This window comes from Nothobranchius furzeri, chromosome 16 (assembly GCF_043380555.1).
Source record: "Nothobranchius furzeri strain GRZ-AD chromosome 16, NfurGRZ-RIMD1, whole genome shotgun sequence".
Taxonomy (NCBI): Eukaryota; Metazoa; Chordata; class Actinopteri; order Cyprinodontiformes; family Nothobranchiidae; genus Nothobranchius; species Nothobranchius furzeri.
In genome coordinates this window covers 27,417,782-27,435,109 of record NC_091756.1, presented here as the reverse complement: position 1 = coordinate 27,435,109, position 17,328 = coordinate 27,417,782, and the positions used below count along the sequence as shown (strand labels likewise).

At 44.5% G+C, this 17,328-nt stretch overlaps 1 protein-coding gene across 2 annotated transcripts; it reads left to right on the top strand.

Annotated features, from left to right (window-relative positions):
* Positions 1-1,895: 1,895 nt before the first annotated feature.
* Positions 1,896-11,699, top strand: tmem184ba (transmembrane protein 184ba). Of its 2 annotated transcripts, XM_070545509.1 has the most exons (9): positions 1,896-2,217; positions 4,642-4,872; positions 5,445-5,610; positions 8,833-8,923; positions 9,049-9,213; positions 9,386-9,555; positions 9,670-9,864; positions 10,052-10,078; positions 11,289-11,699. In XM_070545509.1, the coding sequence occupies exons 1-9, from the start codon at positions 2,095-2,097 to the stop codon at positions 11,516-11,518; spliced, it is 1,398 nt and encodes a 465-aa protein (XP_070401610.1). In that variant the 5' UTR covers positions 1,896-2,094; the 3' UTR covers positions 11,519-11,699. The 2 variants fall into 2 exon arrangements, with proteins under 2 accessions (XP_070401610.1, XP_015819169.1); XM_015963683.3 differs by lacking the exon at positions 10,052-10,078.
* Positions 11,700-17,328: the final 5,629 nt, after the last annotated feature.

Genomic DNA, 17,328 nt, shown 5'->3' with positions numbered 1-17,328 from the left:
GAGCGGTCCCTGTTCTCTACCAAACTAAAGACAGAGACGTGGAAGACTGTGTGATACGATGAAGCCTTAGTCCAGCTTGTAACTCCAGGTATGACAAGACTTGAGAAAGTTTAGTTATCTTGGAAGCCAACAAGTCTGGTGTCACATTTTTCTCTATTTTGTTTTTCCATTTTATACATCGTGTACAGAAAAGTGTAGATATGTTTCGCCAGAATGTGACAGATTTATTTATCAAAGATGGGATTGAGAGAAAATACAATATTCTTACACCCTGAAGCAAAAAACTGTAAATGAGTGAGTGTGTGTGTGTGTGTGTGTGTGTGTGTGTGTGTGTGTGTGTGTGTGTGTGTGTGTGTGTGTGTGTGTGTGTGTGTGTGTGTGTGTGTGTGTGTGTGTGTGTGTGTGTGTGTGTGTGTGTGTGGTTGATCACTCTGACAGACGATGACAGGAGGAACCATGTAAACAGAATTAAAAGTATTTAGATCAGACCAGTGTCAGTCTGGGTGAACAGGTGTTCTGTATATTTCTCTACCACGCTTCAACTTTCTAACTTGTGTATATTTTCTGACCCAATAAAAATATACACACCCTCATCTGACTTCTGCTCATACATATTCAGAGTGTTGACTGGTGAATTAGGCAAGTCTTTTTGTTTTGTTTTGCTTATGTAAGGTAAATGTTGCAAAAAATGTAGTTCAAATTGAACTTTTTTTGCACCTTTCCCCAAAACACAATATGTTCCATCTCTCATTTGCTGCTTAGCTAAAAAAATTCGATAAATTACTAGAGAGAAAGCTTGATAGATTTTCTTTCTATATTTTAAAATTTTCAAGCAATAATTATGGACATTAGGAAATAAATTTAAACTTATTAAAAAGTAAAACACTTATTATTGAAAATCATTTAAACGTTAAGCAAAGTTAAATAAAATAAATAAAACTGCTTAGATTTTTTAAAACGTGTTTGAAAGATCTATGATTATTTTTAATATCAATAAAATATATTTATTGGTTGCCATTACACAGATGGCCAGTAGATGGCAGTGTTTGGAGTGACGTCAGGTGGTGACTGCTTATGTGCGACTTTGCCATCAGTAAAAGAAAATATGAAGGAACATTGATCAAATGCATTTAAAACATGAGTAAAAACACCAACTGGAGAACATTTTTTTACAACTATATGAAGATTTTACTTTTTTTTGTAACTTCCTGTGCTTCATTTATCAAGAAACTTCCAATCATAAGTGAAAAGTGATTTTTTAATTGTTTCTTAGGTTTACAAATGACCACACACAGTGACTGGAAAGAGTCAGATTTAATCTAGCTGAAATAAAACTAACCGTCATTTGAATAAATAACAATGATGAGAAATGTGAACAGCATTATTAACTGAATTTTCAAGCAGGCAAATGCCATTTGTTCTTCTAAATATTCAATCACATTAAAAAATGTGGAACTGTGTCACACATTTCCAATAATATTACAGGAAACAACACGATAACAGAAGGCTGTGCCACCAGAGCTGCTTTTCCATCTATAACAGGACAAAAACATACACAGGAAAGTCCTTTAAGCCCCTACGACTGCTCGAAAGGGTAAATTTTAAACTGGAGTTTTATTATCTTTTTTAACTGGAGTTATTAATCTGCGCAGTTACTGCCCACACATTACATAGTTAGGACCGGAAGTTGTAAACAAGAGCTTTCACTGAGCGCGTGGAAACAACTCGTGCATCTTCTCATCGCTGGTGATCCCGAAATAAAACTGCGCAAGCGCACCGGGTCCAGGCCATTACTCCGCCCTTTTCCGGGTGGCGGGACTGTGATTGGCTAAGAGGATTGTCCTCGCGGAGGGGGCGGGGCTGGTGTGATGTGGCGTTAATCCGTGGGGGATTGGTTTTACAGCGGAGCCTAGCGGGGGAGGAATGACCGATTTAACAGTTTGAACTCCTCAAAACACCGACTTTAGACGCTTAAACGGACAAACCGGAGCAGTAAAGGCAGAAACAAGAGGCTGTTAATTATGCGAGTCAAACTTTAGACTTGTGTTCTTTTGGGGGACGCTAACGGGGCAGTCCGCTAAGGGATCAACATGGATGTCCTGGGAGCAACGGTGCACCTCTAAACGAACAATTAAGGCCGTCTGTGGTCATTCTGATCCCAGAGTTTGTTTAAAGAAGCTGAGAAGGGACTTTCAAACCAGGAGGTCATTTCGCCAGGTGAGTTTGGGCTCAGGAAAACGTCTAACTCTGTTAAACATTCCTCACGCAGTAAATAAGGTCTGTTTATGCTTTGTTGTTCTTTTTCTTTGGAAGTGAGCATGACTTTTATATGATAGAAACGTGTTAAACTAGATCTATCCACCAGTTTGCGTTATTTCTAGCAACATAACAAAATAAAAGTTTACATAAGTTATGGGCCATGTATTGTGTTGTTATTGCCACAACTGTATAATCCAGAATGGCTGACACTGATATCATTATTGCCCACCGTGTTGTGGAGCAACACAGCCAGTCTGCCTCCCAGCAGCCCCCCTTTCCATCTGTTGCTTTATTCCTAAACCCCCTGTCTCTAATTTATTATTCCTGTGTGTGTGTGTGTGTGTGTGTGTGTGTGTGTGTGTGTGTGTGTGTGTGTGTGTGTGTGTGTGTGTGACCTTTTTGCCTTCCAAATGAAACACACAGATGTCCCTTTGCCTCAGCATGATTTCTCTAACAGTGGTACGTTTTCACTCCTGGGAATGTGTGTGTGTGCGTGCGTGCGTGTGTGTGCGCGTGTGTTTGTCCTGGGTGACACGGGTCGGCTGTTATCTGACCTGCACGCCTCAATATCCAGGAGATGTACAGGTTCTGTATGGAGGGGAGTTAGCCAAATTGAAAATACTCTGAGTTGGAAACATTATACAGATTTGTCAACAGAAGCTGGATTATCTCGACCCGTAAAAAAGAAAGAAAACAATCTTTTATATAGCGTATGTAGACACGCACTGATTGATTTAAAACATGACTGATCCCATAAAGGTAACGTGGACACACACTGCTGCTATAAAAGCAGAGAAGAGGTGGGAGAAGGGAGCCCAGATCTGAAATCTGTGCCACAGTGTGTTGGGGAAACAAATACGATGGAAGTGTATCAGTGTGTTTTGCCCTCGTTCTTCCATCGTGACTCGCACAACAGTCTTCTACCTCAGACTCCATTTCTCATTCATCAGAATCCACTTAAAACATATTAACAACGTGAAATATGGGGGAACATTATGTTCCAAAGCTTTTTTTCCACCGACTTTTTTGTGTGAACGTTTTGAGCTGATGTTAATAATTCGATTACGTGCACATCTCCACGGGTGTAACGTTTCTTCTCTCTGGAGCATGTGGAAGCCACGTAAATCACGTCCTTTGTTCATACTGACCTAAATTCAGTCATGCTCCGAGATGATCACTGGTCCTACGGCGTAGGGATAAAAGCGTTTATAGGTCAGAATGAAAACATCCAGAATGGTGTCATCATTAATGAAAGAGGCTGAGATCGGAAAGTTTTTGGTTTTGAAAGTCAAACTCAGTGGTTCCCAAATATTGTAGAATAAAAGTGGCTCTTGCTTAAATGATACATGGGTGATAAACTGTTGAGCATAATATCTTGTCAACTATTACTTTAGTTTGTTTTTTTCTGGGAGTTTTGTTGTAACGGTAAAAATAAATATACAATTGACCACCTCTTCAGATTCATTGGCTTTTCTTCACTATATTCCTATATTTTATGAAGTTAGACCTGTTATCCTCATTTAGGAAACAAACCTTTCATTTCTAATTTTTAATTCTGAAATCATTATAACATGTATTATAACTAATTTCCTTAAAAACAACGTTTCTCTGTTAGTTTAAGAGCTCCTAAGAGTCTGAGATTTTAAAATATGCACACAAAAACAAAAGCTCAGGTCTCTGAAGGTTAAAGCCAATTTATTTTCTGTAGTTCTTCCCACCAGCCTCACCTGTTGTCTCAACAGGGACGGTGAAACTCTAGGGTTAGGAAAACCGGACAGATCTACATCACGCTGTCACTTAACATTCATGGACTCACCCATCTTGACAAGGAAGGCTGTTGTTGGTTTAGCGTCCAGGAAGCAGCAGAGAGCGTCTCAGCTAGTAGAAGCTAACCATTAGCATTAGCAACTCCGCCACAAAACATCAAGGTTGTAAAGCAAACTGAGTCAGTGGTAGAGTCACTTTGCTGCTATCCAATCAGAAGTGAGATGTCCAAATATCAGGAAAAGAGACTCCAAATCCTGCCGTCTGAAGCTCAGCTCTGATCTGGCTCACTTCTGGCTCCTCAATCAGGTGCACCGGAGCTTTTATTTCCCCCAGAGTACGACTTACAAGGCATTCGATCCTACCAGAGACCACTGCAAATGTATTGAATAAACAAATGAACCACACCTTTAAAATCTGCTCTTTAATCTTATGAACCATGTTTGCTGTCTGAAGCCACATCTGGGTGTGACGGTTCTCAGAAGGAATGTGGAAAATTAGAGCACTCGTATGTTCTGTAGCTACTGTTGACCATGTCAGATGACTGATTACACAGATAACACCCAGCGTGTGATCGATAGTCCGGTTGATGATTGCTAGCTGAATGTTTGTGTGCAGATGTTGAGGCTGTGGAGGAGAGACGTGCCGCTGTCAGAGAGGCCGAGAGAGGACTCTCCTCTCCGCAGGGATCCCGGAACACCCTCCGCCGTGCCCATGGGGCCCAACATTTCTTGGCTCTCCGAAGCCCCACTCCTGGGCACGGACCAGCCTACCTTCTTGATGACCCCGGCGGCGCAGGCCGTGTCTGGATTTTTTGTCTGGATTGCGCTCATCCTCACCTGTCACCAGGTACCTCAGGTTTAAATCATCAAGCTTCAGCTTTTGGTTGGAGGGATGAATCGTGTGTTTTTAGAGAAGCATGACTGACTTTAGCAGGTGTGTTACTCAACACACAGGTGAGGTGATCCTTTGAATACAAACAGAAGGCCCAGAGAAAACCAGGGGTTGCTAAGCAACGACCCTGGCAGGTGTTTGTGCTGCAAAGCACAAAAACATTGACATGAGGGAAGCTCTTTATATCAGCCCGATTTTTCAGATTAGTTCTAATTAACACACACTAGTGATAAAAATGTCATTTTAAGTTTATTTTTCTTTGCAAATCCTTAAAATTCAATGTTGCAAGACGAGATCAAGGCCCCCATATTCCTTCTGTGGGTAGCAGAGTTGGTGATTTCAACCATGAACTTAACTAAAATCATGACCAGAAGCCCAATGCCAGGTCTTCACTAACTGATGGATCACTTCTATGATGAGAGTAAACATGGATGTGCAGCACTGCTATAAAAGCAGAGAAGAGCTGCTATGGAAGCCCACACAGATACTGTGTTGTTGATGGACACCTCCCTTCCTTTGTGTTCCAGATCTACATGCACCTCCGTTTCTACACCTCCCCCCGAGAGCAGCGCCACATTGTGCGCATCCTCTTCATCGTTCCCATCTACGCCTTCGATTCCTGGCTCAGCCTCCTCTTCTTCACCAACGACCAGTTCTACGTTTACTTTGACACCATCAGGGACTGTTATGAGGGTAAGTAGGTCCTCTCACTACATATTTAAAAGTTTTGCCTAAAGTTTGTGAATGAGTTAAATCAGCGGTCAGAGCTTCCAGACTGAACACATGAAATTATTTTACCCAGAAGTGAAGACGAGGTGAGATCAGGGCCTTGGAGGACTTCTCCCCAACAATGTGAGAGTATCACTAGCTTTGTCCTGTTGGGACTGGTGCCTGGTCTACCAGCGATCTGCTGTAACTGATTACTAAAGAAGCTGCTGGTGGCCCTCAGGCGGATGACGGCTATATTCGTGTGACTGAAACGGCTCTTGTGAGTCGTCTGGTGACGGTTGGAAGAGAGGCTCTTGACCCTTTGTTCTCCACTGTTGTCACCCCGAGGACAGAAATGGTAGTCCTGGTTTTCAAACTGACGAAGTGTTGTGATGGCCGCCTCCTCGTTTTTCTTCCCTTCCCTTTAATGGTGTATCCTTCCTCCATACCTTTGTCCTTCCCCATCTCATCCTCCCCTTCTCCTCCTGCTTTACTCTCATCTCCTTACAATTCCGTCTCCGATCTTTTCCTCAGCAACTTGTTGCATGGCAACTGCGCTCACAAATCCTGCCCATCAACCAAAACTGGCTGCATTATGTAATGAATGCTCCTCTACCAAACTTGCTGCAAAGTTCTGCGTCTCATTGTGTGTAGGCTTACTGTATCACCGTGGCAACTGGCACTGGAGACGGGCATCCTTTGGGGGAGGAGCGTGGGAGCATAATGGTAAACAACAGAGCTGATCTACCAGTTCTCTGTTGACTTTTAAGGCTCTCCCACTACAAAAGGCATGTGTGGCATCTTCTGACCTCGCTTTTGTCTGACATCAGTCAGAGCTAGCGTCTGTGGGCGGAGGATCAGCATGGGGACAAAAGGGACGTCTAACCACTCAGCTGCAGAGCGCTGACGCAACAGCAAGTCAGAAACACTTGGTGAAGTGCAGCCTTCCTCATGCCGAGCACACACTGTTTTATCTCGCCCGGACCCGTCCGCCCCGAGCCTGTAGACACACAGGCAGACGTGGAGTTCCTCGGGGCTAACGGGATTAGCCGTGTTGTGTTTTCCTTGAGCTTCTTTCTGATCATCACTTGCCTCTTGGTGAGGCAGCACAGGCAGGAGATTACCCACCGGCCATAGGAGATGGGGGGTGTTATTCAGACAGGGGAAGGTGTGTGTGTGTGTGTGTTCATTTTTAATATGCTGTGTGTGGTGGCTAACACCCGATCACCATAATTAGAGACCGCTAATTCATGATAAGACCTCCGCACAAGAGAACAAGTCAACATGTGAACGGTTTAATTGAATCATGTGTTCATAGGTGAACACCTGAAGCCGCATACATGAAGGTAAATGATCTATAGGATGCAGGTACAGGTGATTTTAAAGGTAGATGCATCACGTACCCAGAACTGGTTCCACTGGAAAACAACCCGATAGCTAAAGGTTCTGCCTCAGCCCATTTCTGAGGTGGAACGTTCTGGAAACCATAAATAATTCTTTCCCCTGACAGCAAAGGCTTCTTGTGTGTCGATGGGGAATAATAAGATTTTTCTATGTAGGCTGAAGCTCCGCCTCTAACCCTTTAATCAGACACTCCATAGAGCACATTTCAGTCCCTAGTTCATACTGAAGCACGTGCTGAACTCACAGGTGTAAACAACAGTTTTAAACCAAATCTGATTAGCAGTTGTCATGCAGGCCGAGCATGAAAGTAGTCTCCTACACCTATCTGCTGCATCAGCTTCTGATAGAAAATAGATGGTAAAACTCTAGGATTAGAAAAGCCTGAAAGATCTATGTCACACTGCAGTGTTTCCCATAAATGGGCATGTATGGCGTCGCGGCAACAAGATCTCCCACGGACCACGCACGGACGCGAAACGATCCACTCGCACACAACTAGCGCCACAGCCGGACATTTTCCACGGGAAACACTGCACGGTGACCTAACATTCATGGACCCACCCATCTAGTAGAAGCTAACCATTGGCATTAGCAACTTCACCACACAGCAGAACTCCTTCAGGCTTGTGTTGTTTGTGGAGGTGAAACATAAGTGTTGCAAACCCAACCCAACCAGTGGTACAGTCGTGCTGCTGTTATCCAGTCAGAGGAGAGATGTCCAAATATCAGGAAACAAGACTCCAAATCCTGCCGTCTGCGTCTCAGCTCTGATCTGGCTAACTTCTAGTTCCTCAAACGTGCGCACCAGAGCTTTTTTTCCCCGTTGTATGACCTACACGGCATTTATTCCTACTAGAGACCATTGGAAATGTGTTGATTAAACAAGTGAACCACACCTTAAAATTTAAATTTAAATAATTATATATAAAGATGTTTGAATAAAAGGTAAAATATTATAATAGCATAACATTATTTAACATTATTACCTTTATTTCCCTGAATTAAAAGAAGCAATAAGAAAACATTTATTTTGTTTTTCCATTGAGGCTTAAACTTGGTACAAACATGCTGGTGTTGTGTTTAATACCAGTAGAGGGACTGGGTCCAGGCTGCAGTACCATCAAACCTGCAGGAGAGAGGATAAAGTGTTTGATGAACCGCTGGGTGGGCTTTAATAATTCTCTCACTGGATGCTCATCTACAGCTGATCCAACTCCATCACTTTACCACATGGGTTTAAGAGTGATGTGTGTTTATTAGGAACTGTTACTACACCATACTGACTTGGATCATCCAGCAGCTTTCTGAGCTCAGCCTCGTCGGGACGCTCCTGCTCTGATATCATAGCGAGACCTTCTGGAGGGAAATCTTTATAAAATAATGAGATCTTGTCCACTTTTGTCCTTCTCACGCGGTTAAACGTCTCACAGAGTGGTCGGCTGCAGTTTTAAACCTGTTTTTGAGACATAAAAGGAAAGTGTGGTGAAACGTTGCCGGTGTTGTGCAGCACTCAGTGGTACACTATGGTTGTGAAAAGTGCTTTACAACATATCCTTGTGATGTCGCTGAAACAAGTGTGAGTTGAAGTGATGTACCTTGTTTTTACATGACTTCAGGCATGTGACAAACAAATGACAGCTGCGTTTCCAGTTTATGCTAAATGCTAACCTTGTCCCAGAAGGACCGCTGGAACATTTAAACACTCTGAGAAGCTCCCAGCTACCATCTTCTCCTTTAACTGTGTCACGCATGTGGAGCTTCTTCATCTCTAACCGCCCTGCTCTGATGTTTGTCCCTCCACAGCCTTTGTCATTTACAACTTCCTGAGTCTGTGCTACGAGTATCTGGGAGGAGAGAGCGCCATTATGGCAGAGATCCGTGGGAAACCCATTGAGTAGGTTTCAGGATGAGGAGATGATCTGTCTCTCTGCAGGTGAACATCCCTGTTTACCATGCTGTGTGTGCGCGCGTGCGTGTGTGTGTGTGTGTGTGTGTGTGTGTGTGTGTGTGCGTGCTCAGGTCCAGCTGCCTGTACGGTACCTGCTGTCTAAGAGGAGCCTACTCCATCGGGTTCCTGAGGTTCTGTAAGCAGGCCACGCTGCAGTTCTGTGTAGTCAAGCCGCTGATGGCCATCATCACCGTGATCCTGCAGGCTTATGGGAAATATAAAGATGGAGACTTCAAGTGAGTGCTGCACCTGGGAAAAGCTGATGATCCACCAGTTTAGCTCCAGGATAACGGATGATGATGATGATGATGCAGCGTTAACTTCATGCTAACCCTAGCTTCAGATGGACCTTTGGTCCTGGCCTGTGTTGTGTCTGATGCTGTTGCCACTGGTCATTTCCCTCTGCAGCGTTGCCGGCGGTTACCTGTATGTGACCATCATCTACAACATCTCCGTCAGCCTGTCCCTCTACGCTCTCTTCCTCTTCTACTTCACCACCCGGGAGCTGCTCGGCCCCTACAGCCCCATGCTCAAGTTCTTTGTGATCAAGTCTGTCATCTTCCTCTCCTTCTGGCAAGGTAGGAAGTCTTCACCCCCCCCACCGTGTCAACCCTGTGCAGATGCCGCCTTGGCTCGTATGAGTTCATCACAGGAAAGCGACCGAGACGTAGCTGGGTTGTATTTCTGTCCAGGCATGCTGCTGGCCATCCTGGAGAAGTGTGGGGCCATCCCTCAGATTAACTCCTTGGAGGTGTCCGTCGGAGAGGGCACGGTCGCCGCCGGTTACCAGAACTTTATCATCTGCATCGAGATGTTTTTTGCTGCTCTGGCCCTGCGACACGCTTTCACGTATCGAGTCTACATGGATAAAAGATTGGACTCACGAGGTGAGAGAAGTGCCTGGTGCTGACCTTTAATCCCACTGGCTCCTTTTCTTCCTGTAGTTTCCCTTCTGATGGTCTTTTTTCTTTTCATGAATCACCTTCTGGATCATTCCTGTACTCTTTGTCATTTCCTCGCTTCCATCTGGATCTGTCTGCGTTTCTTCTTTTTCTTCTCTGCTGCCGCTCAAAGGACCTCTTCCTACACACGGAGAGCTTGGTAGGTTCTTCCTGTGTCACGCATGCACTCGGTTCTGTTGAAATCACACTTCTGAAGGGATCATTCACATTACTGAAGTGGGGGTCTGAGGAAAGGGTGATGGCTTATGGAACAGCCTCATCTTGAAGAAGTAGAGATTACTTCTGGCCAGACTGAGTTTCAGCTAATCTGAGTGGCGCCAAAACCAGCCAACCTTGTCATCTTGATTCTTGCTGATGTTTGATTATGAGCTCTTATGTTGCCATCAGTTTTTCTACATGCAGCAGCACTTCATGTGCAGTACGGCACATTTCCTGCTGAAACGTAACGTGTCTGCCAGACAAGTGGTGTGGTGTTTACAGGAGGTATTTCTGGGGATATGACACCAGGAATCAGCTTTGCTCCTGCTTAAACTAGCTGTTAGCTCTTCAATCTGGTCAAAGCTAATCTGTAGTTCTGTAAACTGAGATTGTTTAAAGATGGAGGATGTTATTGGTTCTAAACCTTCCTTCATGACCTGAAACCTTCACTCTGGGTCCGGTTCTGGTCGTTTTCATCCAGGCTGTAGAATCCCTTGTTTTGTTTTTGTGTTTCTGTCCAATCCTGTCGTCTTTTCTCAGTTCCCTTCTGTCCATCAGCCCTTCTATACACGACTGGTTCTCTCTCTCTCTCTCTCTCTCTCTCTCTCTCTCTCTCTCTCTCTCTCTCTCTCTCTCTCTCTCTCTCTCTCTCTCTCTCTCTCTCTCTCTCTCTCTCTCTGGTTCTCTCTCTCTCTCTCTCTCTCTCTCTCTCTCTCTCTCTCTCTCTCTCTCTCTGGTTCTCTCTCTCTCTCTCTCTCTCTCTCTCTCTCTCTCTCTCTCTCTCTCTCTCTCTCTCTCTCTCTCTCTCTCTCTCTCTCTCTCTCTCTCTCTCTCTCTCTCTCTCTCTCTCTCTCTCTCTCTCTCTCTCTCTCTCTCTCTCTCTCTCTCTCTCTCTCTCTCTCTCTCTCTCTCTCTCTCTCTCTCTCTCTCTCTCTCTCTCTCTCTCTCTCTCTCTCTCTCACAGCTTTCCTGTTTTTCTTTCCACCCTCCAGCTCTTCTCCACCTTCTCTCTCTTCATTCCTGCATTCTTCCTTCTTTAAAAACCCTCAGAAAGTCCATCCTACCTACCTTCTCTCTGCAGAAGAATATTTCTAGACTTTCTCCTGCTCTCTCCTTTTGGGCTCTAACTCCCTCTCCTCTTTCCTCCACAGGCCGCTGTGCTCCGATGAAGAGCATCTCCAGCAGCCTAAAGGAGACGATGAGCCCCGGGGACATGGTCCAGGATGCCATCCACAACTTCTCCCCGGCCTACCAGCAGTACACCCAGCAGTCCACACTAGAGCAGGGGGCGGCGCCGCCCATCTCCCGGGCCCACAGTATCGTTGGCGCCCGCGGCGACACGGAGAAGACGCTCCTGCTCAGCTCTGATGATGAGTTCTAGCGCTCCAGGTCAGCCCGTCTGGTTCCTGCAGCTGAACTGTCCTCCGATAGTGGATGGTCACAGACCCAGTGGTCTCCTGCATGAACACTCCTGTGCCCACATCACCCAGACGTCTTATTGTGGCGGGACAAGTGTTGATTGTGTAGAGTCACATCTCCAGCACTAGAAATCCTGTTTAATATCGGACAGACAAGCTTCTCCTGCTTGGGTTGAAGCTTGTTTTCATCCTTCAGCTGGTCCACATTTCCTAAAGGTGTGGCTCGGTAGCAGCGCAGTCCTCTCAGCTGGTGGTGTCTCTAGGGAAGGACGAGGTTCATGATAAAAACAAGGTTGGAGTTTTAAATATTTTCTGTGAATGGAATGAAAATTTGTTGTCAAAGATATATACTTTTATTTTGCTAACTTCAAAATGTATTTTGGTAGTTTGTTTGCAAGAGTCTGACACAGCGGTTTGTCTGTAAAGTAGATCCATGTGCTTAAAGTTGTTTCTGTGTTGTAACATGGACCGTAATGGATGGGAACGTGACCCGGAAGTAGGCCGGCTCAGCCGATGTCACCCACACGGGTCAATGTTGTCCGGGGGGGGGGGGTCGTCATCTGCTCCGGTTGGAATAAAGTACCAAACACAGCAGAAGGTGGAACGATGGAACATATGTAACCTTTAACCTCATGACATTGTTGTTTCTCAGCTTGTAGCAGGTGATGAATCTGGGGGCCATTTTGGTATTTGCTCCAGTGTCAGAGCTGAGAATGATCTTTCTGAACAGCCTCTGTCTGGAGAAGTAGCATTTACAATCGAGCGGCGCAGTAAGCTAACAGTTAACCAGAGGAGAATTAGCTGCCTGCTTAAAAAGGGATTTAGATGTATGTGAAGTTTTTGGACAGAATAAGAGATTCCTGCTGGATGTGCTACGTTGTTCCTGTACTAGTAACATTCATGAAATCTGAAGGCTGTTATGTCAATGTGAAATTTAGTAGATTTGAGGTTTTATGACAACAGAAACACATTTTGGTCTTGCTAGAGTTCAAACTAGCTGTTAGCCTATCAGTCCTGTTTCTCTAAACAGAGGCTGTTCAGGAAGCAATCCACAACAGGTAAGGTGGTAAAATAACTCATAAAAGAAATCTCCCATTGAATCGGAGTTATTTACCTCTGATTGGTCATGTTTAACAACTGTCCTAAATCATCCAGTAAAAGAACTGTCTTCTGTTTACAGCTCAGTGTTAAAATCCTGTTCAACGCTGGTTTCCCGCTCGTCTTGAAGTCTTAGCTGAGAAACAGTCACACAAGTTTCAGATGAGTTATCATGACTGTTCTGGTTAATAAAACACTAAATCCTACCACAGGTGATGTTTCTTTAATCTGAGCCGGAGTTCCAGAGTCACCTGAACGCACCATACAGGAACGTTCACCACTGCCTCTTTTCTCTGGTTGTGCGTCGTAGCTCACTGTGAACACTAGGGGGCGACAAATGGAGATCCCCAGACTATTGCAGAGCTCAGTTCACGAGCTTCAGACTAATTCAGTTTCTGTTTTTATCAGATAAACGGATTCTGAGGATCATCTCGTTTTATTAATAGTAGCTCAGGAGGTAGAGCGGGTTGCTCAGTTATCGGAAGGTCGCAGGTTCGATCCCAGCTCCTACCAGACAATGCTGCTGTTGTGTCCTTGGGCAACACACTTAACCCACCTTGCCTGCTGGTGGTGGTTGGAGGCATAGGCGTCATTTTAACCGGGGACGCCGGGGACATGTCCCCGGCAAAATTTGTGATTGGCAGCTGTGTCCCCCCCACTTTCAAAAAATCCTGCTGATGAGGATTTTTGTTTTACCAGCTCAGATCTCATACCAGGGGTCGGCAACCTATTCCCATCAAAGAGCCATTATTACCCATTTCCCACAGTAATGAAGACACTGGGAGCCACAGCAGCGCAGCGTTGTGGGCGGGGCCTACCCTCAGACAGCAGAGAGCTGCTCACAACCAGGTGACAGCAGCCGGTACCATGGGCGTCGCACCCGTGGGGGATGCAACACCCACACTTTTCCAGCTGTTTTGCTCACCTCCACTCCAGTCTGGTTTCTTTAGGTCGCACTCACTCTGTTTGCCTCATCTCCTTCTTCACCTCCCCTATTCTGACAGCCGATGTCGGGTTCAAGGAGAGCAGGAGAGGGAGGGACGGAAGAGCTCGACTGAATTCATAATTTTACATCTTGACATTAGCTGTACAAAGTCTGAGTTTGATAACGTGAAGAACAATAATTTGCAGAGGATTATAACAGGCGCAGCGCCAGGTTTTCATTTTTGGGTGAGCCATGGTAATTTTGGACAGGCCTTGATAAGCAGTGACTTAAGTGAAGCAGGCAGGTCGCGCTAGAAAATTTTGTTTAAAAAGACGTCATGAATGTATTCCCCCGTCATTTTTATTTCTAAAATATGAAGTAAAAACTCCCAATTTAATTTTCATTCATTTGTCATTAACATGTAGTCTACACCCGTGCGTTAAGTGGACCATCTTCCAGTGAAAGCAAAGCATCCAGCCCACCTCTCCAAATGCGTAAAATGTGCATCACAGCCACTAGGCGCACCGCGCGCACCATCAGATACGTCAGCCCAGACAAGAGCAGAGCAACTAGAGAAAGAATAGAGGATAATTGTGTCTGGATGTGGATGGAGATTACATTTTACAGCAGCCTGATCATCATTTAAATACGTAACCCATCACCTGTCTTCTAGTCCACGCTATCAGCATTATTTTAATTGGTGTGTGTGTGTGTGTGTGTGTGTGTGTGTGTGTGTGTGTGTGTGTGTGTGTGTGTGTGTGTGTGTGTGTGTGTGTGTGTGTGTGTTTTCCACTTCAAACACTGGTCTAACCAACCACACCAGCGTGTCCAGAAACGTATTAATGTTACAATTAAACAGTTTCACTTCATGTAGGCTAGGAACGTTTCACCTGCCGTGGCCCGACCGCTTCTGCTCCACATGAACTTTGTGCGTGACCAAATGTCTCTACAGGTGTTTTATGAGCTGAAGAGGCGACTGGATGCATCATGCGTCTCCATATTGGAGACAGGAACAAGCGCTATTCAGCCAAACTTTCATAATTTCATAAAAATAACATTTTTCCAAGTGACACATCCCTCAGAGAGACCGGGTTTCCAGACCGCTTCAGTGGGAGGAAATCAACCAACATCCTTGAGTTTATCTGTCAAAATAAACAGTCAAATGGAAATATCTGTAACCTGTCATTTAACTCTTTTGCCTTCTTGTGAAGATTGTTGCAAAGAGAAACAATTAAACTTGATTAACCCCAGAGCCGTGCGCACTGCACTGTAGTCCATGACTGTAAGGGGGAAACGATTTAATCGGATCCTTTTCTTTTCAACATGGTTTTATGTAGTTTCATTCAGTACAAACTTTAGTTGCACCAATCTAACGAGACAGAGTCTGGATTTGTATTCTGAACAGTTTAAACATGTTTAAAACTGAGACATGCGTGACGCGTCTAAAATTCGCACCTGCTCCGCTATTATGGAAATTAAACTAACAAGATGAATAACATCAAATTATTTTAGGCACATACAACATCCCCCACACTTTTGAAAATCTTGCAACGCGCCTGATCGCTCGTTTACGTCAAAGTTATCTTTCATAAAAAGATAATCAATAAAACGATTAAATAAAGTGGATCCAGAAGCTGTAGCCCGTCTCTGCCTTCAATAATATTTTACTGAGCAGGTGCCACTTTTGTCCTACGTTTCTTTTTAAAACATGTTTAGACTGTTCAGAATACAAATCCAGGCTCTGTCACGTTTGATTGTTGTAATTAAACTTTGTAGGTGGGGAAGGCCAGAAAGCAGCTCAGAAGCGCCGATATGATTACGCACAAGCGTGACCCGTCAACCCGGTCTCACAGTAAGACCGGGTTGGAACTGTTCAGGTTTACGCAGACAATCTTTACATTTAGAATTGGCATACAGATGTAAAATTAATGCAGTAAAATATAAAGCATTTTATTTAAATATCCAGTCATTATTTTATAAGCACAGAGAGCCGCATCAGATGGATGGAAGAGCCGCATGCGGCTCCAGAGCCGCAGGTTGCCGACCCCTGTGCTAGCCTACTTTATTGTCCCCAGCAATTCTGACAACAAACTGACGCCCTTGGTCGGAGGGGCCGGTGACACCAGTGTTCTGCAGGCCTCGACTTCCCAAGGAAGCTGTGGCTACATCGTAGCTCATCGCCACCAGCGCGTGACTGTGTCGTGAAGCACCTTGGGGGGTTGTAGAACCCTAAGAAGGTGCTTTACTAATACACGCCATTTACCTCATGACCTGAGTCTGCTGAAGGTGACAACCAAGAAGGCGGTATGAGTGGGTGGAACAGCTACTGCTCTGTTCTGGGTACTTGGATGATTTTAGCAGCAGTTTAGCATTGTTACAAATAACCTGGTCTCAGGTCTCTGCGGTGGTGTTGAAGCAACATTTCCATATCTGTTGGTTTCTTCTTCTGTCTGAGCTGCTCACACTGTTTCTACATCAAATGAGCAGACATAATAAAATGTTATTTAACCTGTATTTGTGTTATTGATGCTGTATTTCCACTCCAATCCAGCACACACACACCACCATTTTATGTACAATATGTACAACATTTATTATAATTAATATATAAAATAGACGATGTACTTAAATTTTCACAATAGAAAAAAAATACAGGTAATAAATACAAAGACCATATTGTTTTGCAGGTGTTACAAAACATCCAGCACAGTTTGACGGACGTCGAGACGGTAAAATATTGCGAATAAATGCTTTTGCCACAACGACACTCATATAGCTAAAACCACGCCTCGTACACTCAACACAGTTATTGTGTTACAGTCTAAACTCGGAATATTGCTAGCTAGCACTATACGTGAAAGTCAGATCTGTTTGAGCGGATAAATAAACATCTGCACTCAAACGTCTCACGAAGGTCTTCAAGTGTATCAAATCAGCTCTCTGCACTTTCTTTTCCAACCTGCTTCTTCCTTTTTCACCCTCACCCACCGTCCCTTCATCCTCTCATCCCTCTCCTCGCTTCACACCCAGTGATATTCCTGTCCCCACATTTCAAACGGCTTCTGAAAACATACAAACCATCGTAGAAAAATAAGTGTCCCTCCCAAGAACGCGTTAGGACAAGCTGTTACAAACGTGGCAAACACACTCACATACACAAAGTCATCATACGTGGACACAGCCGTCAGCTCTGAGCGTCTCTATGCTGCTAATCATATTTAACATTTGTAATCTTTGTTGCGACACAACACAATAATAGACATGAGAAGAACATCCTCAGACTAGTCGTAAGTACTTCTGGAAACACGTCACAGCACTCGTTAGCTTGTCTTTTCATAATATCTAGCTTTAAATACAAATAAAATAAAGAATATATATAGATCTCTTATAAATGTCACGCAACATCTTCGTCTTTCTGCAGCACGTACAAACATTACAAATAACACCAAACAGGAATGTTTTCAGAAGGTTTTTGCATCACAGACATGAGCGGGACTCCTAGCAGACGTGTTCCTAACATAATGGCCGTGTCAGCAGCTGACGTGAGGTCACAGCCCTGAAACTCTTAACGCCATCCCATTGAAAGTTCTGTGTTGTCGGGTTCGACCTGCTGTCACCTTTTCCTTTTGAGGTTTCTGAGCTCCGACAGACCGAAGGCACTGCGTTGATGGAAGATCTGCAACCACACAGAGGTGGCGGACGGAGCGGGGAGATGTCGGCTTCCAGCCTCTGGGGTACTTGTGTTTCCTG

Excerpts from the sequence above, each read along its gene's own strand:
- tmem184ba (XM_070545509.1), top strand. The coding sequence starts at position 2,095 with ATGTCCTGGGAGCAACGGTGCACCTCTAAACGAACAATTAAGGCCGTC. Across the intron at positions 2,218-4,641 it reads CCAGGAGGTCATTTCGCCAG|ATGTTGAGGCTGTGGAGGAG; the intron begins GTGAGTTTGGGC and ends GTTTGTGTGCAG. Across the intron at positions 9,865-10,051 it reads TAAAAGATTGGACTCACGAG|GACCTCTTCCTACACACGGA; the intron begins GTGAGAGAAGTG and ends TGCCGCTCAAAG.